General features: G+C 32.0%; 4 protein-coding genes and 1 long non-coding RNA gene across 6 annotated transcripts; 1 reads left to right on the top strand and 4 right to left on the bottom strand.

The window, feature by feature from the left end:
• Window positions 1-730: 730 nt before the first annotated feature.
• Window positions 731-2,767, bottom strand: LOC107917988 (heavy metal-associated isoprenylated plant protein 9). Its single transcript, XM_016847455.2, has 5 exons — window positions 2,377-2,767; window positions 2,106-2,286; window positions 1,823-1,995; window positions 1,631-1,721; window positions 731-1,423 (listed from the first exon to the last, which is right to left on the bottom strand). Exons 1-5 carry the CDS (start codon window positions 2,395-2,397, stop codon window positions 960-962), a joined length of 930 nt encoding a protein of 309 aa, XP_016702944.1. The 5' UTR covers window positions 2,398-2,767; the 3' UTR covers window positions 731-959.
• Window positions 2,768-7,727: 4,960 nt separating this feature from the next.
• LOC107917143 (BRASSINOSTEROID INSENSITIVE 1-associated receptor kinase 1) lies at window positions 7,728-9,451 on the bottom strand. The gene is made up of 3 exons (XM_016846526.2): window positions 9,276-9,451; window positions 9,079-9,155; window positions 7,728-8,415 (listed from the first exon to the last, which is right to left on the bottom strand). Exons 1-3 carry the CDS (start codon window positions 9,356-9,358, stop codon window positions 7,889-7,891), a joined length of 687 nt encoding a protein of 228 aa, XP_016702015.2. The 5' UTR covers window positions 9,359-9,451; the 3' UTR covers window positions 7,728-7,888.
• A 5,813-nt stretch (window positions 9,452-15,264) lies between these two features.
• On the bottom strand, window positions 15,265-16,177 carry LOC107917580 (uncharacterized). The gene is made up of 2 exons (XR_001689757.2): window positions 16,025-16,177; window positions 15,265-15,556 (listed from the first exon to the last, which is right to left on the bottom strand). It is a non-coding gene; the product is annotated as an uncharacterized lncRNA (long non-coding RNA).
• Window positions 16,178-18,817: 2,640 nt separating this feature from the next.
• On the bottom strand, window positions 18,818-22,224 carry LOC107916577 (WAT1-related protein At5g64700). 2 transcript variants are annotated; one of them, XM_016845853.2, is made up of 7 exons: window positions 21,682-22,224; window positions 21,517-21,579; window positions 20,529-20,645; window positions 20,188-20,437; window positions 19,920-20,078; window positions 19,311-19,462; window positions 18,818-19,216 (listed from the first exon to the last, which is right to left on the bottom strand). In XM_016845853.2, the coding sequence occupies exons 1-7, from the start codon at window positions 21,873-21,875 to the stop codon at window positions 18,982-18,984; spliced, it is 1,170 nt and encodes a 389-aa protein (XP_016701342.1). In that variant the 5' UTR covers window positions 21,876-22,224; the 3' UTR covers window positions 18,818-18,981. The 2 variants fall into 2 exon arrangements, with proteins under 2 accessions (XP_016701342.1, XP_040963493.1); XM_041107559.1 differs by lacking the exon at window positions 20,529-20,645 and having other exon boundaries at window positions 21,682-22,122.
• Window positions 22,225-22,404: 180 nt separating this feature from the next.
• Window positions 22,405-26,553, top strand: LOC107916575 (stomatin-like protein 2, mitochondrial). Its single transcript, XM_016845852.2, has 9 exons — window positions 22,405-23,668; window positions 23,766-24,009; window positions 24,100-24,249; window positions 24,852-24,909; window positions 24,997-25,089; window positions 25,215-25,313; window positions 25,552-25,643; window positions 25,936-25,995; window positions 26,096-26,553. Exons 1-9 carry the CDS (start codon window positions 23,487-23,489, stop codon window positions 26,333-26,335), a joined length of 1,218 nt encoding a protein of 405 aa, XP_016701341.2. The 5' UTR covers window positions 22,405-23,486; the 3' UTR covers window positions 26,336-26,553.
• Window positions 26,554-26,667: the final 114 nt, after the last annotated feature.

Below are 26,667 nucleotides of genomic sequence, written 5' to 3'. Positions count from 1 at the left end.
TACTAAGGAATCTTCTAAGTCATAGTGAATCATTTCAGAAACTCAGGCGCTGCTGCTTTCTTTCCTTTTGCGTCGGATGAGATGAAAAGTTAACATCCCAATGCAAGCAACATAAGATAACTGGTAAAAGAATAACAACTTAAAAGACTAAAAAATTATTATATGTCTCTTTTATTTATTTATTTATTTATTTTAAATGAAATTTCATTTAGGTAAAAACTTGTGATTTATTAAAAATATATAGAATTAAATTTTTTTACCTTATTCAATTTATCAAATTCTAATAGTCAATATCTTAGATTTTGGTTGTTATAGAGAAATCATCCTCATATAATAATGTTTAATTTTTTAATTTTTAAATTAAAAGCTATAATATATTAATAATATTGGTTAATGAGATTTGCATCATCTTTTTAATAAATTTAATAATTTAATTTTCTTCCTTAAATATTATTTTCATATAATTAAAAGGATTAATAGATTTTTTTATTTTTATGCAAAATTTAAATAAATTATTAAAATAATATTTTAACTAAAATTATTGGTTTTTTTTATTTCACTTGAGATTAAAATTAATTGTACTAAAATTTGATATAAAAAATTGTTGTTATAAAAAAAGTTATTATAGAGAATAAAAAAAATTTTACAATAAACTTTACCATCATAATGTTGTTGTAAAGGTAGGTTGATATAGAAAATTTGTGTACTCTATTTTTTACAGCACGATACATTTTCATACAATCATATTATTAATAACAATATGATACATTTTAATACATAATAATCATATTATTATTAACCTCACTTGTATTGTGATTATCCCGAGTTCCCCACATTCACTGATTGATCATCATGCGATCCGTCCACCGCTTTGCTCTAAAATTCTCATTACCAGTGGCACGGACTCAACAAAATATATACATATACACTATATACTGTCAACTAGTATGATCATTTGACTATGAAATGCAGCAAGCATTAGGATTTTCATCGCTGAACAACTGAGGAGCCGGTGGCATTCGTTCAATAACGTAGAGCGGCTGATAATAGTAGATCATCTTCTTCATAGATTCATCCTCATTGTTGCTGCCATTGTTGTCTTCTTTCTTATCTTCTCCTTCCTTGGTCTCACCAGTAGCTTCATTGTTTCCTTCTTCCTTGGCTTCTTCTTCGGCTGCTGGTTTTTCTTCTTCTTTTTTATCCGGGTTTTCTTCTGGCTTAGCTTCTTCCGATGGCTTCTCTTCGCCTTCCTTCTTCTCTTCTTGTTTTTCGGGTTCCAGTTGCGGTTCAGGCTCCGGTTGTGGCACGATCCGAGCCTTCTTTTTGGTGCGTCTATACACGTAATCAACTAGTTTGTTCGCGTCCATGGTACCCGTCACTGTAACTTTCCCTGTGCTATGCTCTGTTACTGCACTTTGTATGCCTGTATCAATTATTAAGCTTCAAAAATCAATAAAATTACCGATTGAGTACAATGTTATGTCACTTTAAGAGGAGAATATAGGTTAAAACTTTGAACGACAGCTACAAACCCCAAATATGCACAGTAAAATGGACATGAAAGATAAAAAAAAATCAATAAAATTGGCATCAACCAGATCTATGCCAATGCTTAGCTAACTATATATACCTCTCATTTTTAGTATCTTTTTCCTGAGTTGCTCAGCACAGGCTTGGCAATGCATGTCTACGTTAAGTTCCACGGTTGTTAATCCACTAACCTGGAACAATTAACCCAAACATTATTATTATTATTATTATTATTATTATTATTATTATTATTATTATTATTGTTTGTCTGTGCTTTTGGGTGAAATTATACCTGTGAAGTAACAACTTCAGGGATAGGTTCACCCTCAGCTGCAGGCAAAGGAGAAAGGACTTTAGCTCTTCTCTTGGTTTTTTTCATGATTTTAGCACATATAGCTTGGGGTTCGATTATTCCTTTTATAGTCACTTGGTTTTGAGCCATGTCGATCACAACTCCTTCCACACCTGCTACCCAAACAATTCCAATACAAAAAAAGAAAAAGAAAAAAAAAAGTATTAATACCCAATTAAGTGATTCATTATAAGGGATTAATAATGGAATATTCCTAATTTACCTCTAATCTTCATGATGGTTTTTTCAATCTTCTTTGCACATCCAACACAATGCAAGTCCACAAACAATACAAAAGGAGGTGGAGGAGGCGGTGGCGGTGGTGGCGTTTCTTCCTTATTTTCTTCAGCAGGCTTCTCCTCCACCTTGTCTTCTGTTTTCTCCTCTGCTGGAGGTTGTTGTTCCTGCCAAACATCAATCAAAACAAAATGCCAATGTAAATCTATGTTGCATGCAAATTGTTTTCCCTTAATTCCATGAACAAAGACCCTCACCTGCTTAACTTCCTCACCCATTTCCTCTATGAATTAACAAAGGAAGAGTAGTAGAACAGTTCTTTTTATAGATGGTAACGGAGATGGACGGTGGGGTTAGTACTTAATAGCATAAAAAGCTGTGCAAACTATGGGATTCCACGGCACATGTAGTATACAAAGAACTCGTCGTAGCTTAATATTTATTTCCAATCTCCGAGGCTGAATCGATAGAGAGAAGAAAGGGGGGGAGGGAGGAATGAGTGGAGCAGAGTTGGGAGATTATATAGAGAAGATGGTGGGGAGAGAGAGAGGTTAATTGGAAGGTGTTGGTGGTGAACCCAAAGTGACAAGGATGGTATCATAATAATACTTCCATCGTCCACCGACATTTGGTAAGCTTTTTTTCAATTTTCTGACGTGGTGATTTGTCAGATAATGGCGTTAAATCTTGCCTTCCAGTCATCCAGTGACAACCCCGATGTAACATGCTGCTTTTTTACTTCCATATTTCTTCATAGGTAACTCCGATAAATAATAATTAGACTTAACGAGAAAAAAATATATCTGTAAAGAATAATTCATAAAAATTATTAAATAAAGTTTCAATTGAAATAGTTAAATATTGTTACATCAGTCTATGAGTCGGTCATCCGATCGTTCGAAAAGTGAGAATGTTTAAATAAAAATATAAGTCCAAAAAATGGGTTTAAGCAAAAACATAATGTCTGTTTAGAGAACAGGTTAGGCATCGAGTAAGGATTTTTTTCCTGAACCTAGCCTAGCCCCAATATGCAAATTTTTTTTTTACTATTTTCTTGCTTTTTTTACTATTTTTTTGTTATTTTCTTGTTGTTTTTTCACTATTTTGCTACCATTTCACTATTCTGTTGATACTGTTTTGTTGTTATTGAATGGATATTGTATAATTCTTATTTTATTGTTAATTTTGTTATTGTTTTAGAGGCATTTGTTTATTAAGTTGCAGCTATATTAGCGTTATTTAAGTATACATATTATTTTTTAATTTATTTCAATTTGTTGGGAAACATTTATTTTAATATTTTTTAGTATTTTTGATGTATTATATATATTAAAAATTATATAAAAATAATAATATAAAAAATTTAATACATGCAAGTTAAGTTTGTACAAAATTTTTAGACTTATTTTTTAAATCGGGCCAAACCCTGGGCCTAAAATTTTGATTGGGCCCGACCCATCCCATAACACCTCTAAATTCTATAATGTTGTAAAAACATTAAAAAAAATACTCGTAATAATTTTACTTACTTTATCAAAAATATAAAATTTTTAATTATTTTTTCAATGAATATCAACTCAATAACCATACATTTATGTTAAAAGCTTTATTTATAAAAAGATACACGTAAAAAACAATGAGATTTTGGTTGGAATTTTGAAGTTAAAATATCTAAAATTATGAGGGTTTTTTTTAAAAGAACAAATATATTTTTTAAAATTTAAAAAATTATTTAAGTATATTTGTTATTATTTTATAAAATGTTTGATAATTTCTTTAAAAAATTTAGTTGATGTTAGATTAAGGTATTTTGACAACTCAATATTCCTTTTTGTTATAAAAAAAACTAGGCTATTTTACTAATCTAACCTAAAAATTTTTTATATTTACAAAAATGACTCTAGTTCAAAAACATTCACAAAAATTACCTGAAATGAACAGTAAAAATGGGTTATGGGAAATAGATGGCCGGCATCCCTTTATCTGATTAAAAAATAAATTTTTTGGGGGAAAGTGGTGCCGGCCAACAAAGGGCCAAAATCACCTAACAAAAAAATTTGGGAATATTGCAACATAACCCCTCCTTGTTTTCCCATCTTTTTTATTTTCCAAGTTTAATTACATATTTTATATTTTAAAACAATATTGAACTACTTATCATGTTTTCTAATTATTATTGCATCACTCACATTATTATTAAATTTAAAAATTAATTTAAAATATATTGAACTACATATTTTATAAATATATTACTCATTACTTTAAAAAAAATTAGCAATGTTTATTTGAATTATTATAAAATATAAAAATCATTAAAGCATATTCTAATTTTATAAAAAAACATATAATTTAATTGTGCATATTAAATTTAAATTCATTTTAAATGAACTACTTTTGATTTGAAAATTAACTAGTTTAGTATCAATTACTGTCATTTTGGATATTGTATTTAGCATTTTAAAATATTTTCACGATTTTAAAATTCAATATTAAAATTAATAAATAGTTTTAAAAATAAATATAACTTTTTAGGCTTAATTTATTATTTATACTTGAGTTTAACAACAATCAAGTTACAGTTAACAAAATAAAAACAAAAATTTTAAAAAAATCATGAAAATTCAAATATGATGGATCATGAAAATTTTAAATTTTATAAAATATGTAGTTTAATATATTTTAAATTAATTTTTAAATTTAATAATAATGTGAGTGATGCAATAATAATTAAAAAACATGATAAGTAGTTTAATATTGTTTTAAAATATAAAATACGTAACTAAACTTGGGAAATAAAAAAGATGGAAAAACAAGGAGGGGTTATGTTGCAATATTTCTAATTTTTTTTGTTGGGTGATTTTGGCCCTTTGTTGGCCTGCACCACTCCCCCCCCACAAAATATTATTTTAATTAGATAAATGGGTGTCGACTAGAGGTGTTCATGGGTCAGGCCCGGGCCGGGCCCATAAAAAATTTGGCCCGCATAATAGACCCGGGCCCGACCCGACCCGAAATATGGGCCTGAAATTTTGTCCAGGCCTGGCCCGAGAAAAAATTCTTAGACCGAGCCTGGCCCGGCCCGTTTTTTAAAAATAAACACCAATTTTAAAAAAAAATTAAAAAAAGGTATTTTAAAAATATTTTAAAATTTAAAAAATATAAAAATATATATTTTTTATTATATATTCGGGCTGGGCCAAAAAAGTCGTGCCTGAGGCCCGGCCCGTTTTTTAAACGGGCCTCATTTTTTTGCCCAAACCCATATTTTGGGCCTATATTTTTACCCGAACCCTCTCATATTTCGGGCGGGCCGTCGATGAACACCTCCAGTGTCGGCTATCAATGTGTCAGCACCCCAAAATTTTTTTTTAAAAATAGATGGTGTCAGTTATCTAATGTCTAAAACCCTAATTTTTAATAGAAAAAAGCGGTGCCTGTCATCTATTTCTCATAACCCAATTTTACTGTTCATTTCATATCATTTTAGTGAATGTTTTTGAGTCAGGGTTATTTTTGTAAATATTAAATTTTTTCAGGTTAGATTAGTAAAATAGCCAAAAAAAAAAACTAATAAATAGAATCTCAATCTGGTGTCTTAAAGATGCATGGCGTGTTTGCCACGTCTGCATCAGTGGGGTTAACTGATTCTGTCGGCTTTAACGGTTATAGTTGAATTAAACTCCGGGGGGTCCCTGCATCGGATTCGAATGAATGATTTAATTAATTATTTATTTGGAGTACCAAATTAAGCATCAAGAGTGGTTGACGTTTAAAATTATGAATTTATTTATTTATATTTGAAATTTTATTGAGAGAATATATAACAATATTGTGAGACATCACTGTTGGTAAAAAACATATAATGTTTGATGATTACGTCTTCCAAACACTTACCTTGCCTTCAAAAACCGGTTGTGTGGAACATGATTTTGTACTGTCTTCCACCTACTGATTACTTAACACTTAGCTTTGGAAATTGGATACACATGACTGTGTCCATTTTAGCTTTAGTGTACATCAACGTTTTAACTACTTAAAACTTTGTCTTATTTGGATTATATATACATGCTTCATGTTGGTACCCCTTTTCAAAATCCAAACCATAGACCTATAAAGCATGGGCTATTTTGGGATCCCAAAAATGTATCCAATTGATTGCGTGTAGAGATCACAAAAGTAAAGTCGATATATCACATGGGATAATCACCTTCGATTTCAAATCACAAAGCTTCATTTTCCCTTCTTTTTACTATTTTCACAACCTTTTTTTCCTTTACTTCTTTCTTAGGTTTTCGAAAAGCTCCAAGATAACAGTTTGATTTACTATTTTGATCTGACTTTTAATAGATCACAAGGGGTACTAAACCCTAATCACTAGATTATGATAATTTAATTAATTTAAATTTAAAATCGAATAATTCAAAACAATGAATCAAGCATACTATTTTTTGGTTAAATTCTAAGTCAAGCCCCCGTAGCATATATATATTTTTAGGATTAATCTCTATTATAAAATTAATTTAATCATTTTTAATTTCTTTATTTTGAAGTGTCTTATTTTTTAAAAAAAACATTTATATGATGACATGAAAAAAAAACGCATGAAAGAGTATAGATTTTTTTGGATACATTTACATTTAACTCACTAACTCATACATTACAAATAGGATTACTTTTCTGGTTCAAACCCACGAAGTAGGTTTTGGCGTAAACACCAAGGGCACGTTTGGTTCGCTGTATTGGATTAGAGGTGTATTGGAATAGAGGTGTATTGGAATAGAGGTGTAATAGCAAATCAACTGTTTGGTTGAATGTAATGAAATAGAGGCGTAATAGTAATCTTGTGTTTGGTTGAATGGAATAGAGGTGTAATAGCATAATGGAAAAAACTAAAATGACTAGAATACCCTTAGCATAAATTGGTTTAGGTAAATAATTATTGTTATTGTTATTAAATTTTAATAAGATTATTAATATCAATAATAAATAATTTAATCATATTTTAACATAATTATTATTAAATATATTATAATTAAAATATATAATTTAATAAAATTCTTAATAATCAATATTCTTATATGAATTTATATACTCATTTCCTTTTATATATTAATATACCACATTAACCAGTTTATATTTATATCAATGGCAAAAAAAATTTGGGAGAAGATTTTTGAGGACGGCTTTTGTTTGCAAATAACATCATTCATTCTGTGGGGAAAAAATTATGAATGAGCCTGCTTATTAATTACCTTTTTTATTTTGTACTGAAGTAGTTGCCACTGGTTCAAAAGTCGATATATATGTAATATTATTAAAATAATATTTTTTATTTTAATTATTTAAAAATATTTTTAATTAATGCAGTGTATATGAATATACACATTTAATTAGTTTTATTTTTAATAAAATTTTTCTAATTTATTCATTCAATTTTAATCACCTTACAATTTATTCATTGTATTATATCTACAGATCCAATTTTAATATATTGAATATTTGTTTTTTAATCAAGTTCTTTACTTGATTATATCTAATGTTCCAATTTTAAAAAATTCGAATATGTATGTGCATGCACATTTATACCAGAATACATATTGAAAGAGAGAATGTGTGAAGGGCAAATGGCTTGATACATAATAGAAGGTCAAACCAGAAGATAATTAAAATTTATTACACATCATACTCAATCAAGTGCTTTTAAGAAAGAAATTGATTGATAACACACATGGACATGCATAAATAAATAAGCAAGGAAAGAAAAAGGAATTACTTTCTATCACTCAAAAGGTCAAAGAGTTTTCCACCATATATCTCAAAATAGCTAAGCGACAATTTAAATCTCTGACTGTGATAAACTGGCTGATGCAAGAATCTAATGAGGTCTTGTGCAGCTCTGAGAGGTAATGGCTGCATGACATCATCATCATTTGCAAGCCGAGCTAGATCGAAAGCCCTCTGTCTTGTAATGAGTTCAAGAAGCATGACACCGTAGCCAAAAACATCAGTTTTCTCTAATGACTTTCCAGTTGATAGGTATTCAGGAGCTATGTGACCAATTGTGCCACGAACAGCAGTTGTGACGTGCGTATCTTTGTAGTCCATTAATTTGGCCAACCCAAAGTCTCTGACAACTGCTTCAAATTCCTCATCCAACAATATATTTGCAGCCTTTACATCACGGTGTATAATCTTAGGGTCACAATGATCATGCAAATATGCAAGCCCCCTTGCAGCTCCTAATGCAATCCGTTTCCTTACAGCCCAATCAAGTGGTGCTTGAGATTCCGGACGTTCTAGACAATGTAAAAATCAGATCAATAGATGGTCCATTGTAACAAGAGTTCAAAAAGTATTTGGCATCCACGAATTTCTAACAATTCCACTTCGATTCAAAGAGAATCCACATTCACCAAGCACATGAATTTAAAAATAACAAATGTTATAATACAAGTTTCCAGTAGGTGATCAGTAGCTCAGAATATCATCTCAAACTGAAGAAGCAAAAGAGAAGATATTTGATAATTGAGGCTAACAATAGATTTAATAATTAACAGTCAGAAAAAAATTGGCAACCTGAAGAACATACATATGATAAATGGCGCACCAAATACAGAGAGCATAGCACAAATGTGAAACATGAGACTAAAGAAATAAACGAGGAGAAAACAGCCAGTACCTCTTAAACAGGAACCTAAAGCCATCTTAGGCAATATTATAATCAGATTTTAGATCTGAGCTCAAAGGCACTTTCTTAAAAAACAGACCCAGATGTAAAAAAGCTCAGGATCAGCAATATACCAAAAAATTGGCAAATGCAAAGAAAAATACAAAGGAATATCTCAACTCCCAATCAAATATCTATATAAATACAAATAAAAGTGAAGCAGGCCTCAAAGTTAAGCACAATTAAAAGCTAATAATAATTAATAATAATAATAATAAAATCGAGAACAAACCTGATGGAATTGGAGCTGTAGGTGTGATAGGAGGCGGCGGAGCAGGTGGAGGATTATTCAACCGATTATTAGCAAAACTGTGAACAAAAGAAGCAGCAATTCAAGAGGCTAGCCTAAGAGTACAGATATGATAAAACAGTGGCGACGAGGATCAGAAGTTAGGGTGAGAGAAACATGAAATAGCATAAGAGAAAAACCTGATGGGAGTGAAGAGTGAAAAGGAACCATTAACTGGAATATCTCCTTCTAGCTTATTGTTTGAAAGATCCCTGCATGGCATAATACAACATCCTGCACCATTTAAAATACTGTAAAGAAGATTTATTTCATCACATAAACAGATAACAACAAAGAAGTTAAAATCATATCATGAAAACATTTAAAATATTGTAAAGCGCTAAAGCTCCACTATAACTTGAAAGATTCAAAACAACAAACAGGGTTCAAGACGACAACAGACATGGATGAAGACAACGCATTGGTTAATTTAACCAAACTGGATATCGAGAATTAGAACGTAAAATTGTATCGAAAACTTTCGCATAAATTAGTAAGCGTGCAAGTATCTCTCCAGTCAAGCCAATTACAGCACCAAAGCTAATTGAAATTTAAAACAAACAGTCAACCTTATGCCACTGCTAAACCAATCCAATAGCTACTAAATTCATCTAATTTGAATCATATACATTAAATTTAACAATAATTCCATTTGCAAAGTTCAAAGTTCAAACAAGAAAATAAGAGGAAATAATCATGACGAACCTTCCGCATTTCCTGAAACTCTGAAAACCAAATCCAACACCAAAATCAACTGTAAACAAACGGAGATTAACCGCTCCATCATTCTAATTCCGACTATCAAAGAGCTAAATCTCACATATTGATCGTTAACCGAATCAAGTAGCAAAAAAAAAGGAAACTAAAGAAGAAATTAACAAACGATGAAATTCAAAAACACTCTCTCTGAACTAAAACAAAAAAAGAAGAAGGTTAGATTAAAAATTCCAGAAAGTTCTTGGCTTCACTCTCTCTAGTTATCGTCTAGAAAGTAATTACAGTATTTTTTCTTTTTACGCTCCGAGTATTATGAAAGAAAATAGAGAGAAAGAGAGGGAAAATTTAGTGTTTGGTAAGAGGGAAAACGAAAGAAAACAAAAGAAAAGGCAAGAAAATAAACTGGGACCAAATCGGCAGAAAAGAAAAGCAATGAAACAAGGAAGCAAATCGGATGAAGGTGGAAAACAGAAGAGAAACAAAGGGGATCGGGGGAGGGTAAAAGAGGGAGGGTTTGCTGAAGCGTCACCTAATCTGGGCAGAAGGGGGGGAATAGAAATCGGTGCTTTTCACCGATTAGGAAAGTAACGGAATACACGCGTATTAGCAATATGCTGAACCAAACGGCGGATTAGAGAGGTATTAGGTGGGGCCCACCGATTAGAGGTGTATTGGCATAGCCAATACACTGAACCAAACAAGCTGCAAGTGTGACGAGGCCAAGAGCTAAGATTCCAAAAATATAAAACTAAAACTTGTCAAATTTTAATATGCAAAAAAGTATAAAATACAAAAAGGAATAATATTTGATGCATTGTTGACGCATGAATCTCATGCATTATCGGTGAATAATATCATAACACTCCATCATTAAATAAAACAAAAAAATTATGAAAGACTTAAAAATAAATACTAATAATTTTATATAAACATAATTGAATATTAATCCTAACTATCATAAATAAATATTAATAACTCTTGAATTTGAAGTTTATTTATAAAAACTTCACTATTTTTCATAACTCTACACATGAATTGGTGATACATCATAGAAACCTTCTATAAAATATGAAGTATTCTTTACCAATAAATAGGGATGGCAAAACTCGAATCACTCCATAGATTTTGAATCGATATGCTCCATGTAGAGTAGCTTTTTCTTTGAAAAGTGGACGCGGGATGGGTGGGTGGGTGGATTTTTCTTTTTAGACAATGTGTATGAAGTGATTTTAGTAATTGCTTGCCTCATTCTATTCTATTATATAAAATTATTATTTTATCCTTATATATAACTATTAAAAGGGAAAATATGTAATAATATATTATTAAAAAAATCATATATTTTATATTTAAATATTTTTTTAAAGAATTATATTTAAGTATTTACGTGATTTTAAAAATATTAAAAATAAATAATAAAAATTAGATTGAAACGGAACGGAAATAATAATAATAATAAATTTTAAGATTATACATCCCATTTAACAATTAAGCCAAATAGTGAAACAAAGTCTACCAACTGTTCCATTTCCATCTCTACCAACAAAAGGGTGATCTGTTATATTTCTCCGTCCATAAAATTCATCAACCAAACCACACAAGTAAAAAAAGGGAAGATCCTTTAAGAAAAAAGCCGACCCAGCTATATTGGTTTGGCCTTCCAAATATCGTACTGAAAAAAGCAACCTTGGACCGAAAGGATGGAGTCATTTTTCATGAATGTAGAAAGGGAATACCCAACTTACACGTGGGAATGACTCAGCAATATTGGGACAGCAAAAGGCCACTGAAATTCGAGAATTTTGAGAGTCATCATATTCAATACCCAACACCACTCTTTTAGCTTTCCAAGCCGAAACCAATCCCACCAAACAACTTTTCTTTTAATTCATGCAATGTTCGACAAATGTGTTTCTGATTTAACCACATCAACTTCAATCTCTTACGGGGTCTACTAAATTAATAAATTTAGTGGGTTAATTATTTTTACCGATAAAGTGGTGGTTTGGACTGTGGTTCACCTTGGGCCTTGGGGGTTGATTGAAGGTTGGTGGTTGGGTGTTTTTTTTTTATGAATTTTGAGGTTGGTGCTTGCAAGGGAAAGGGACTTGGTTCCTGCAACTCTTATGAGCTTTTATATCCAGCGAAGATCACCTCATACAAATTTGCCGTTACAGTGTAGTGCAAGGGTTGTTGCACACAATCAATTTAGAGGCTTACTCATTGTAAAAGGTAAAAAGTTCACCATTATATGACACGTGTAAAAACATAAAGAATATGACCTACTAAACCTCATCAATTTCATTTTGAGATTGACCCCATCTCAATTACTTTTTCTTTTCATCATAAAACAAAAAAAAAAATAGTAGTTGAGAATAATGTGGACATTAAAGGGATAAAGTATGGTGATTAGGGGGGGTGTTTGTTAGTAGAATCTGGATGCATGATTGATTATAAAGCAAAGCCTTCTCAACCACCCATCACTTGCTAAATTCTAATCACACTATATCTTCATAATTGCACATTATCTTAGTACTTAATTCTTATATATTATTAATAATTTTTAATTTATGATTATCTTAGAAACAATATTCTTTAAGTAATCATAATAATATATATGTCCAGTACAAATAATGTTATTAACTAATCTTAAAAAATAAATAATCTTAACACATGTCTTGCTCCTATCGGTGATATCAAAAGTTCAAATCTGTCTATCAATTTTCCTGTTCCTGCACAATATGATTTTCTTTTCTAAAGAAAGGAACAGATGGATCAACTAATGGTGGGATTAATTTTAAATTAAATACAATTATGTGTATTACAGTACTAAAATAATTTAAATTTGAGAGGTCTTGATTTAATAGGATTGAATTTTTTTTTGTTTGAAAGTTCAGTTTTGGTGACGGTGGGTTTTTATTAAGAATTTTAAAATTAAATTTTGATAAAATTAAATTACCCGTGTTATATCTCTTTGTTACCTAGATAGGTGTCAGTAAGATAGAAAGTGTTGATTTCTTCTTTGACTACACTTGAGACAATGTCCTGGTTGATCTCCTTTTTTACTACACCTGAGGCAATGTCCTAGCTGACCACCCGTCCCGATCAGAAGAGTGACACCCTTTTGTTTTCGAGGCCATTTGCTAGATAAGCACTCCTGACTAGCCCACCCACCCCTAGATAATGAGATGAGCACCCGCTTTAAGTGTGAACACGTCCTCAATGCAATAAAGGGTTTATTTAGACGTCACAACCTCGTATTAATTGAGTGCATAATGGAATGGGTCTCATGCAGGGGTGAAACCAGAAATTTTTTTTAGAGGGGCGAAATTAAATTGTATTTTTTAGTAAAAATGTAATTTTGCCATTTTAATAGCCTATACATTTATAATTTTTAAAGGATTAAATCAAAATTTTATATTTTTAGGAGAGGCGAAAGTGTAATTTTACATTTGCCAATTTAAAATTTTAAAAGATCTAAATGAAAATTTTTCTATTTTAGGGGGACGGGGCACTACTAGTCCCCTAATTTCGCCCCTAATCCCATGGTGCATGTCCTTCCCACTTTGCATGATGACAACTTTCTTTATAACAACTTATCACGTCACACTAGTGGACAAGATGACATCTCTTATAAATACCTTTTCAACGATGAATAAGAGATTGACTTTTTCAACCCTAAAGTTATTCTAAGCAAATCCTTTCTCTCCCTTATAGTTAACTTGTCCTCTTGTTTCTTTATGGCTTTCTGCATTTTTAGGTGAATCGGCTCTCACAAAACCACCACTAACTCTTTCCTACCTCCTCTTTACTCTTCTCCTTTGTTGTACTTTGTATCAATCACTACTTAATGTTTTTTTTTAAATATAACTAATTTATATATTTTAATATATTTTATTTAATTTTATAACAATTTAATTAGTATTGTATTTTTTTTCCAAAATCCATTCTGAATATTAAAAGTCTAAATAAAATCGAAACGACGTTAAAATGAAAATATATAAAAATTACATCGAATTGAGACAGAAAAAACAATCCGTTGTACACGATTGTCATCCCTACAGGGAGAAAGGCAAAGAGCTAACAAACTAAAAAGAGAGGCACATGGTTAATTATTTCGCATTATTAAAGTTTCATTAACGTCTAGTGCCGACTCATGTGATCTGCTAATTATCTCCATCAAAAGGACTATATATATATATATGCATGCATGTATAGAAGGACAAAGGACAAAGGACAAAGCGAATGTGGATGCCACCCCACTCCCTAACACAAATAAATATGAATCATTTTTGATAAATTTTAATGTAATTTTAGTAAGTTTTTTTATATAAAATTTAATATGATTTTGTTAATCATTGGAAAAAGAAATTAATTTTGGTGAATTTTATACATATTTTTTTGTTACCTTTGGTAGCATTATGGTAAGTATTGGTGAAATTTTTTAATAGTATTGGTGAAATTTTAGTTTTCTTATATAAGTAATATTGGTAACCTTTTATATAATTTTGGTAAAAAAAAAACTGATATGATTTTGGTAAATTTTGATATAAAACTTATAATGTTTGATATGGTTTTATTTGTCACAGATAAAAATTAATTTTTGGTAATTTTTATACAATTTTGATAAAAAGAATTCTTAAATATAGATAAAACAATAAGAACTAAACTGTCATCATTTTATGTATTACAATATCATTTAAATTTTATGTAAAATTCGATGAATTGTATCCGGTGGTTGTGAGAAAACACAAATACTTGGCTCCAAGTTGAAAGCCATAATTGTCATTCAATCCCTTCACGAGACACATGCTAGAGCTCAATTTCCAAATCACAAACAACTAATCTTTTATGCTCCGTAGCACAACATTATCATAATCCATCTCGCTCTTCATACAGATAAGATCTAAAGTTGCTAAATTATCCATTTTTAGGATCACTCTCGCCTTCATCTTCCTTAATAGCATCAATCCATTATAGGTACACCACAATTTAACTTCAATAGTACTACAAATCTCTATATTCCATGCAAAAGCAGATTGCCAAATACCATGATCATCTCAGATAGAGCCTCCAACTGCATAACCCCTCCCTATCTTTCGTGCACCATAATTTTTTATCAGCTCAGACATAATCTTTGGTATAATTTTGATAGGTTTCAAATGCCTTGACTTAAATTTCTTTATCCTAAAATCCTTTTTATTTTTTGTTACATCAGTAATTAAAACTCATCTGCAACAACTTATTTCTTAAATCCGTAGCTTTTTAATCCTTCAAAGTTCAAATGAAAAATATTATATATTTACATATGTTTAAATCTATAATTTTAAATTATTATAATAACAACAATTCATCTGCATATATATATTTGATACATTTACATTATAGAATTTTATAAACTAAATCAAATGATGAAAGTAAATCAATTGAATTTATTCCTATAATTAAATTTATCCGGTATAATAAACAAATAAAATAATAATTATAGAAGCCCAAATTTGCTGGGCCCATTGTCCAAATAAAATAAAATACAACAAACCCAAAATTCAATCCCAACTACCCAAACCTTAAGCCCAAAGTAATCAGCCCACAAACTTAAAATTTCAGCAGCAAACCCTAGCTAGCTGCCGCATGCCTTACCTGGCCTCCTCGTCTGCCACGCCTCCACTCGCACGCCTCTGCAACCACTGTCGGCCACGGGCACCTGCAATGCCAACAAGTAGACGCAACAACAAAGAAAAAATAATGTAAAAAACAAAATAGATATAAAAGCATTGGTAATCGGGTTATAAAAACCCCAAGCACTGCTCATATATCTTCTTCTTCGGTTTTTACGAACGAACACTAGAAAATAAAAAAAAAACAAAGAAATATTGAAAGGTGGATTTTAATCTTCAAACTGCTTGCTCTCCATTTATTTACTTATTTATTTTTTTATTTCTCAAGATCTCCATTTATTTACTTATTCATTCCTTTTTTATTTCTTAAGAATCAATCTCAATCAGACGATTGTTTTGTGAACAAGATATACCAAAAGCAGAACGATTTTTAGAGGAATTCTCCTTTTGGTTTTTTGCATTATAATTTCAGCATATTTTATTTCACCTTTTTTTTCTCTTCTTGTGCATTCAAAAATAAAAAATGGAAGAAAAGAGAAATATGAGAAACTTACCTCCCCGTGGTCGCTTGTCGTCGGCCACCGGCGATAGTGGTGGTGCGGCGAAGTCGGCGGCGGGGTTCCTAGTCTTGGAACCTTGGAGCAGAAAAGGGAACCCCTTTCATTTTTTTGGGATTCTTTGCAAAAAATAATGAAACAGCAGAAGGCAGATTTTTTTTTAGGCTTTTATAGTGATTAAAACGGCGCCGTTTAAGGGAAGGAGATATGCACATGCTTTGCCCTAACGGGTAATTTTTACATTTAGTCCCTCCATCTTGCGCTATAATGCAATCTGACTCTCTTTTTTTTGATTTGGGCCGTAAGATTTGCTGTTCGTTTCATTTTAGTCCATTGAAACGCAGCACAGGAGAGTAACGGGATATTTTCCCGATTAGTCCCCGCTTTACCTTGCGCATTTGAAATTGGTCCTTTTATTTATTTATTTTTATTCTAATCTATCCTGTTATTTTAATTTAAACTACAATTAAGCCCTTTTTATCTTAATTCTTTATTTATTTATTTAGTTTGTTTGCCCATTTACATCCTTAATTCCAAATTTTGTTATATATTCATACATTTTCTAATATATATATATATATATGTATACGCGTGCATTTCATGGTTCATTTATATATATACTTATATCTTATATTTTATAATTTATAAACGTAAACATATATACGATTTTTATACTTTATACTTTCGAAATACATATATACATATAATTTTAAAATATACATGCATACGCAAGTTCTTATAACGATGCATACATTTTGCCAATCCTAAATATATATATATATTTTTAATGTTTTATTATTCTAAAAAATATGTACATTCACCCATATGTTTTATAATATAAATACGCATTTTCTTATTTTTATAAAACTATATATACATTTTTATTTTCATACATATTTTTTTATATATATATTATAATATATATATATACATACATAGATTCTTTATATATATTTTATAATCTTAAATTATACATACATCTATACGATTTTATAATACATATATGTACCTATATCTTATAATTTATATATTTGTTATATTTTATAATTTTAAAATACATATATAGGAACACACATTTTTTATTTTTTGTTCTTTTGTTTTACTCGATGTTTATTTATTTATTTGCGTATATGTTCATTATTATTTTAAAAGAACATTTTAATTCTATTCGTTTACTTACTTGTTATTAAGTGATTGATTCATCTCTTATATTTATTTATTCCATTTTTTATGATTGTTTGTACTATTTATCCTTAACTTGTTGTATTCGTTATTGTTTTGTCACATATGTTAACACCATACATCAAAAGAAAATTTTCCTAAATAAGGCAATATTTTGCGTTTGGAAAATCGAGAAAACGTGCCCTAACGTGCTGGGTTTCGATTTTTCGTTCAACCAAATAGCTAAAATATCCTTTTAAAATTTCAAAACAAGGCAATATTCCGTATTTGGAAATTCGAGAAGTCGTGCCCTAACTTACTGGGTTTCGATTTTTCTTGTGATCCTAAATAACCGAATATCCTTTTAAAATTGGAATAAATGAGGTTTAAATAAAAAATAAAAGGCAAGCTTACTCTCAAAATATGAGATGTCGGGTCCTAACTTACTGGATGTGACATCTTGTTACTTCGAGATAAGAAGACATTTTCCATTTTTATCTATTTGAGTAATTTTAAAATAACACAATAAAGAGGGATCGTATTTTTAAATTCTTTTTGAGTTTTTAATTTTCGACACCAAGACATTAAAATAATCAACTAGGTACCAATTTTGGGCGTTACGAGGGTGCTAATCCTTCCTCGTGCGTAACTGACTCCCGAACCCGTTTTCTGAATTTCGTAGACCAAAATCGTTGTTTTAATAAAAATTAAGTCGTTTATTAAAAATAACTACTTTTCAAGGTGACCCGATTACACCTCATCAAAAAAGATTGGTGGCGACTCCCATTTTCGTTTTTATTTTTAAAACCCAAGTCGACCCCATTTTCATCCAAAAAATGGTGTCAACAATAATTATAATTAGTATATTCATATTACTATGACCAGAATAAATTTGAACAAGGTCAATATAAGATTAAACTTAAACCAGAATAAAATATAAACGAAAATCCTACACATTGTAAATACACAATGTGAGACTTGTTGAGGGGAGGTCAAACTAGTATTGGAAGAAGTCTTTGAATTATCATTCATCGAGAGTCGATAAATCCCTCAACAGTGAAAATATTGTGCTCAAGATGTTTGTGCTCAGTTTTATCTGCGAGTTTTGTCTTTCGACTCCACGGAAAGCCCTTAATAGGTTCACGAAGTGGGAGTGCCTTGCCCACTAAGAAAATGTGAGCAATTGCTCTTTGTGGGGCTTGAACCCATGCCCTTATCTGACATTAGTGGGTAAAAGTGATATAAACAAAACTTGAGGATAAAATCGAGCACAAACATTTCAAATATAATATCTCCACTATTGAGAGATAAGTCAACTCCTAATGAACAATATTTTAAAGATTTCTCTTAAAGTGAGTTGTTAAGACAAAACTAGATAGTAAGAGTTTTAATAGCTCGGTACTTACCTTTCAATGGCATCAATTAATTTATTTTTAGAACTTTTCATAATGAATTATTGACGACCATGTATAAAATTAATGTTTTTCCCCGTGACATGTTGTGGATCCTTCTTTCTTGCCCTATAACAGTTGGGCTTTCTCCTGCTCTATTATGGACCCAAGGCCGACAAGGAAAAGTCATACCAAACCTGTCGCTCGTCATCGTAATCGCGAATTAACGCTTCAGCAGTACTGTAAAATGCATGAACTTTGCATTACTTGATTTGAAAGAGAACCCTTTTAAATTATTCATCCACATATTTGTGAAATCAACAGCCTAGCTAGTTTCCTTGGAACTAAGGTAAGTTAACATTTCTGAGTATTAACATGACCTTTACAAAAAAAATGGGGTTCCTATTGATTCCAAGATATTACACTATCTTTTAGAGCTCCTTCTTCCTTAGCATAAACGCTTTTAACAGGTGATGGTCTTACAAAGCTCTTCAACTGCATCTCTCCCGATTCCAGATCCGCTTTCGCCGTCAATGTTTCATCACCTGCACTTGCTTGACCTAACGGTTTCGTTTCCTTCCTTCTTCCCCACAAAAATGAGTACAATCCAACTATTATCATAACCGTGCCTAGCACACTGAAAACATGAAACCATTGCAGTAAATGTGAGTAAGAGAATTATAGATTTTAAGCATCGCTTTGGATTTGTACCAGGAATTAAGAGAACATACATTCCGAGTCTCATCTGTTCACCGAGCAATAAAGCTTCTGATATGGCAACGAATATTAAGGACAGCGGGTTGAACATTGGGGCATAAGTAGGGCCTTGCTTAGCAATCGACCATGTAAGTAAGCAGAATGTTGCTGCAGTACTTAGTGCTCCCTGCACAACCAAAATCTTATCTATTTTAAGTATCATATATATATATATGACTAATTCTAGTACGTGGATATTACTTGCAACTTTTGTCATGTCATAACTATTTTATTTTTCTTAAATTTTGTTGTGCTCGGCTCGCGTTTTCCATCATTCAAAGATGAACATTAAGTTTTTAAACTTAAAAACCTGTCATTTAGATATATCAATTCAAAATCCTTAAATTCAATCTAATCTATTTGAACTAAAATTTGATTTTATTATAAAAATTTAAAGTCAATAACCCTAATTTTTTTAACCCGAACTCAAAATTAATTTAAAATAAAAATATCCAAATTAAAAGTAATTAAAATTATTATTTTTTCAACTAAAATTGACTTAAATAATAAACCCAATCTAAATTCACCTGACTCAGACCAATTCAATCGAAAAATAGGAAAGAGAAATGGGTTAGTAACATTACCGAGTAAACTATAGTAACTAGCTGCAAGTTCCACTCTATTCTCCAAGCAGCCTTACTCCTGTCTAAACACAGGCCTATGGCTGTTGATTGTACGGACGCCATGATGCATGTTATCAGCGTTGCCCGATATCTCGACGGAAATACTTCCAGCAACTTCACCTGTTTCAAAGTTAAAAATGAAACATATTGAAACATCCTTAAAAAAAAAAAAAAAGAGAGGGAAAAATGGACATAGTGGGATGATGACATTGTAACATTTAGTTGATACCTGCAATATGTACCAAGTAGCATAGCACAAGCAACTACCAACGAGCATGAAAGTACCACGAGTCCAGTGAGGACTCGAGACTGCCATGGCAGCAGCAACAGCAGGTGAGTGGTAATGGGGATGATGATCATGCGTGAGATAGAACGCTTTTCCCTTATAAAGACTCGTTGTCAGCGCTCCTCCAACACATATAATTGCACCCACCGTCTTGATTTTGCCTGCTTTGCTGCCTAATCCCAGCATTTCCATTCTACAAAAAAAAAAAAAACACAATATTCCTTTATTATTAGACCCTTCCCGCCTGCAACTAGAAACCAAAATTGGATCGCTTAATGTATTACCCTAAAAAGATGGAGAAAACAAAGGTGACAATGGGAATTATGTTGAGGAAGTTGGTGGAATATGTTGCTGTTGTGTCTCGAAGACCATAATAAAACAGTCCCATCGCCATTGTTATCCTGTTCATGTGGTTAATTAGAAAAATTAAATCATAATAATAATTAAGCATGGTCAATGATTCCAGTGGTAGCTGTGTGTGCTTGAAATGATACCATGGGAAGTCAAATTGGTTGTTGAATTAAGCAGAAGTTGTTTGGTTGAACTTGAATTCGTATTGATTGGTTCTAAAAAAAGTGGGGGAACATCTTTCCTATTGCTCGTATTCTTTATTGCTTTAATTCAATTCTTAAAGTACATTTATGCAAAGTTTATGTTGTATTTCATATCTTTAGCTTTCCTTTTTATCTTTCGGCAGGTGATTAAAATTCAGCTACGTGTCTGACATCAATTAAAATACCTAAAGAAATCCAAAAAAAAAAAAAAAAACTTAAAAAGAATCCAGTCAAGTGTAGAATATTTATTATGAACACATTAAATCACACTCTGACACCTCATTAAAACCTTTTAAAAGTTAAAAGGGGCAATAAATTCCATTGTCCTTTGCTTACATTATCAAAGACGTCTATATCCACAAAACAAGAGTCTTTCTTTCACTTATAATAACGTCATTTATCTGTGTGATTCAGATAAGTATTTATGTTTGTCTAAGGGAAAATAAAGAAAGGAATGTCTCGTTTCTGCTTTTTTTTAAAAAGCCAGATACGAAAGTTGATGGTGATATATGAAATTATTGGTTTTTCTCGGGGGTCAAATCGGTATAGATTCTCTAATTTTTGTTTATTTAAAACTCTATAATTAACAAACAAACTTTATCATCTTAAATTACACCATCCTCAGTCTTTTGATGTTTGCTTTGTAATATTAAGTAAAATAAGAAAAGAGTTTTTATTATGTACGGAATGCTTAACAACCAAAACACAAGTGGTTTACCCTGTCAAGGCATTGATGAAGAGCCATACCCATGTCGACCAAGCCATCTTCTTTGAATCAACTCTGCAACCATGGCGAAAAAACACAGACAAAAGCTACCTTAAAACAATGTGCAACCAAACAATAACAGGGAACATAAAGTAACATGTATGAAAAAGAGGAAACCTTTCCAGGAAGAAAGCAAAAGGAGCGACACAGAGAGCGGCGACTAAATGTCGGTATGCCATGAATGAAAAGATGAAGGTTCCTTGATTCAATATAACTTTAGAAAGAAGCTGTTGCCCTGTTGCAAATAGTTGTACCAACAACATGCTGGCTACCATTTGAGACCAACTCAACCATTTCTTCATTGCTCCCATGGCCGTCGGAAAAAGGGGGTGAAAGAACAGGGATCGGTGCCACCGGTTTTTGTTTTCTGATTCCCGATGGAAACAAACAAAAAAGAAGAGTGAACAAGAATGGGGTTTTCTAAGAGAGAAGAAATAAATGGAAAAATACAAAGGAAAAAGTGTTTTTTAACAGATGCTCCATGCCATTGGCATTGGCATATATATTGTCAGTCATTGGCATATTCATAATAGACATATTTAAGCTAAACAAGTAATTAAACTGTTTACACAGTGGATTGCCCCTTTACTTTTAATATGGATCAAAAAACCCTCGTTTGTTTTAACTATTCTGGGATATTGGACTAAGAAACTCTCTTTAATAATGGCGGATTTCTATATATAAATGATTCCTATATATGTCTACCAACATACCCTTTTACGGTGAAGCCCTGTAAGGTCCACCAAAAAGTTTATCTTGTCAGGCTATTGAATTGTAATTAATCGAATTTTGATGAGTACATATATAAATTATATATAGATGGATAATGTGGAGAAAAATGGAGTGCAAATAATGAAAGAGTGGTGACCACTGGGAAAGTTGCAAACCGAACTTTCTCGGAAAAACCAGACGGATAGGTAGATACAGCTGGTGTTGGATTGGAGCCTGTTTTCCGCAATTTCAATAGGAGATGAGACAGCAGCTGAAAAGCACTTGTGCCTTAATTTTGTTGAGTTTTTCCTGGGACATTCCTGCGTGAGTTTGGTATTACAATTTTTTACTGCAGTGATGGATCATTTAGTAGTCAAGGTTGTCAACTCGATCAAATTCGCTAGTTAGATATTAAAAAATTCTAATAATTTATTTCTTATTGACTGAATTAGTTGAAGTAGCGACATGACTTATAAAGAAGAATTAATTAGGGGCGTAAATAAGACACTGATGCTCACAAGATTAATTTTTTTTTGTTTTGATTATATTTTTCTCGACAAATATAATTATATCTACAAAACCGTGGCACTGTTAATCATCATGTCATAGTATGATACTAGTAATGCATTTTAAGGTAAGGGAGGTTGTACTTTGAATGAGTTTGAGTTATTTTAAATTTAAGGATTGAATTTTTCGTATTAGAGTACCGTGGTTTTAAATATTTTAAGTTATGATTATTTCGAGTTTGCATGTTTGTAGTTTAAATTATATCTAATTTTTGTGTATGTGGATTTGAGAGGGACAGATTTAGATGATTAAATAGAGTGGGCTAAAATTTGGATTCAGATGGATTGATTTGAAATTTCTGAATTGGGGTTATATCAACAAGTCTATGAATTGCAATTGTGGTTTAGGCTTAATAAAAAAGGCTTTAAAATGTAGTTTGGGCTTTAGAGGAAAATGGGACAAAGCTCGGTTCACCCAGTATTCACCGGAGAAAGAACAGTGACTCGCAGGAAATGATTTTGATTTTCCAATTCAATTTTCAAAGGTTTTACTAGGGCTTTAGAGCTTATTAATTAAAACCCTTTTGGGAATTGGTACGTCTTTCTTGATTGGGGAAAAAGAACGAATTTTGAAGAAGAAGAAAATTCATAGAAATAGAAACCAATAGATTCCCAGAAAAACGGAATAAATATCCAAAGATTGAAATGGGTAAGATTTGGAGAGTGAATTCCCTGAACAAAGCGGTGAAGACTTTTAGATATCTCCAGGAATCCTCCTTCTCAACTGCCGTTATCAGCCAGCATTCTTCTTCCACTCTGCGCCTCTTTTCTCCACCGTTCGCCACCACCGTGCGTCATCTTCGCGCTGGTCGCGACCCTGGCATCAGGTAGTTTTAAATATTTGTATAATTTGACTCTACTTTAGACCCAAAAATGATTTCAATTCTTGCTTCAACTTTTTGTTTCAATTCAATTCCTTTTTAGGTACGAGGCTGCACCTCCAGTAAATTGGGGAATCCGTATAGTACCGGAGAAGAAAGCTTACGTGATAGAAAGGTTCGGGAAATACTTAAAAACGCTGCCGTCTGGTATACATTTCCTTATCCCATTCGTGGATCGAATTGCCTACGTTCATTCCCTTAAGGAAGAGGCTATTCCTATCCCGGACCAATCCGCTATTACCAAAGACAATGTCAGCATTCTCATTGATGGCGTTCTGTATGTTAAGGTCTTTCTTCCATTCCACTCCTCTTCTTTTCCCTTTTTGCTCAATTTTTATAACCTTTCTGGTCTATAATTTTCTTTGGAACCTTTGCAGATTGTTGACCCCAAGCTTGCTTCTTATGGTGTTGAGAACCCAATTTATGCCGTCATTCAGCTTGCTCAAACAACCATGCGAAGCGAGCTTGGTAAAATAACCCTCGACAAGACCTTCGAAGAAAGAGATACTCTCAACGAAAAGATTGTGGTTCGTTTTCTTTCTTTGATTCTATCTTTTTTTTTTTACCATTTCTTCTTGAAATCTAGCTTATTAGAAAAATCGACCCGACATATGATGAATTGGGTTTATAATACAATTCTGGTTCTATATCAATAATTGGATAAGTAGAAAATAGGTAGAGGCTCTTTATAAATTTGACTCTTGACTTTGTGTTAACAGTTTGGGAGGAGGCATATTTGTCGAAATTGTATATTTCCACACATTTTATTCTATGGGAAGGCTAATGCATAATTTTGATGGTTCCTGTCAAATTCTTTCAAGTTGACAATTGAAGGCTAATGCATGTTATATTGATTTTCCCTCTGATGTCAACAAGATTTTCATGATTAATATCTATATGTGGCTGCCCTGATAAGTTTATGCCTGATTGGATATATTTCTTTTAGGTAGTTTGCTAAATGTCTTTTCTGATGATTTTCCAGTGACAAGTGATTATGGAAGTGTGGAAACAGTTGGAATGATATCCTATTATTCTTATACTTGTTTTGCACCATAAAAGTCTCAAATCCCCCCTCCCTTTCTCTCTTACAGAAAAGGATGATTTTTTTTAAATGAAATGACTATTGCAGGAGTCCATCAATGTGGCTGCAAGAGACTGGGGCCTTCAATGTCTCCGTTATGAGATAAGTGAGTATGGTTTAGCCAATATTTTCTTTCTGGAATTGTTTTATGTTTGCAATACATCATATATTTTTCTCTTCCCTATCAAACCAGGGGATATATCTCCACCTCGGGGAGTGAGGGCAGCTATGGAGATGCAAGCAGAAGCAGAGCGTAAAAGGAGAGCTCAAGTTCTTGAATCTGAAGGTAATGCAGTAATAGTTCTTTTCCTTTTTAGGGTAAGGTAGTATAGTATCTAATGGCTCTATACCATCTTCTTTTAATGGTTAATTTAGACAACATGATTTATTCATAAAAGTTAATTCTAACAGGAGAAAGACAGGCCGACATAAATATTGCTGATGGTAGGAAAAGTTCTGTGATCTTAGCATCTGAAGCAGCAAGAATGGATCAGGTTAACCGAGCACAAGGTTAGTGATCATCAACTAGTAAACAGTCATAATTTAAAAAATGGTGGGGCTTTATATGAATTGTAATTGAACTTGATGTGGGTGATTAATTTTGATTTTTTAGCATACGGATTTGTAATTGTAAAAAATGGTGGAACAACACAAACTGATCAAGCAATGATTTTATTATTGTTATTGTCTCTTTTGATTATTCTCTTCATGTCCATAAAATTTCCTTCTTTACAAACTCATTTATCAGGTGAAGCTGAAGCCATCCTTGCTAGAGCCCAAGCTACAGCCAAAGGAATTGCCTTGGTGTCGCAGTCCTTGAAGGAAAATGGGGGAGTTGAGGTGAGATTCTTCCATCGTTGTCATCATGTGTGTGTAATAGGTGCTGACATTTCTATCATGAATTTCCTGTGATAGAATTGGTAAACATGTTGGGCTGACCATGATACTTGTAAATGTCAAGTAGTATATGCCCAAGAGTCAAAGAGACTTCAGTTCCTGGTTCTGCACTTGTGTAATGATTTGATGCTCATTAGTTGTCTAGATTTTGCTGATATAGGGAAGGTACTTCTGATATGCGAGTGTTATATGAATCAAGAATAAAGTGGGAACTAAAAATTAACCTCTTTTACAGGCAGCAAGTTTGAGGATTGCGGAGCAGTATGTTCAAGCATTCAGTAACATTGCCAAGGAGGTAAAAGGGAGAAATAGCATACACCTGTTGCTAGTATTAATGTTATCAATGTTTATTCATTCTATCATGCTACTGAACATGTCTTTTGTTCATTTGTTAGGGTACAACAATGTTGCTTCCTAGTTCTACAGCAAACCCTTCGAACATGATTGCCCAAGCTCTCACCATGTACAAAAGCCTGGTAAAAAATGCTTCTACAGATGGTTCTCATGCAAAAGATTCTCCTTCGGAAGAGCCTGAAGGTGAAACTCGAGACCTCCCTACATCTGTGGAAGCGAGGGACACAAGTCATGATGATCAACCGGGATTTTCACTTCAGAGCTCCAAGAAAAAAGAATAGAAACCAAATTTACCAATTTTTTATCGCTTGTATGGAGACTACTTTGATACTAGTTAAGAGGTTCTGAATATTTCAGAAGGAAAAATGTAAGGGATTTAGGGAAATTTAGAATTGATAAAAGGATGCTCATTCATCTGGCAAGACATTAGGACTGCCATGTAATACAGGCTGGTGTTATCTTTTCCAGCCTCGAGAATCAAACTAAAATGTTGAAAATAGTTCTCAAGAATCACCTGCCTTGCCCTTCTATCTGCACGTACATATAAGCAGTTCATTTCATTTCATATGATTTCTTATGCTTCTGATAAGAAAGCCCCTTCTGTCTTCATTTC

The sequence above is a fragment of the Gossypium hirsutum genome, chromosome D12 (genome assembly GCF_007990345.1).
Source record: "Gossypium hirsutum isolate 1008001.06 chromosome D12, Gossypium_hirsutum_v2.1, whole genome shotgun sequence".
Taxonomy (NCBI): domain Eukaryota; kingdom Viridiplantae; phylum Streptophyta; class Magnoliopsida; order Malvales; family Malvaceae; genus Gossypium; species Gossypium hirsutum.
The sequence above is the reverse complement of the archived record's forward strand: the minus strand, read 5'-3'. Positions and strand labels throughout refer to the sequence as shown.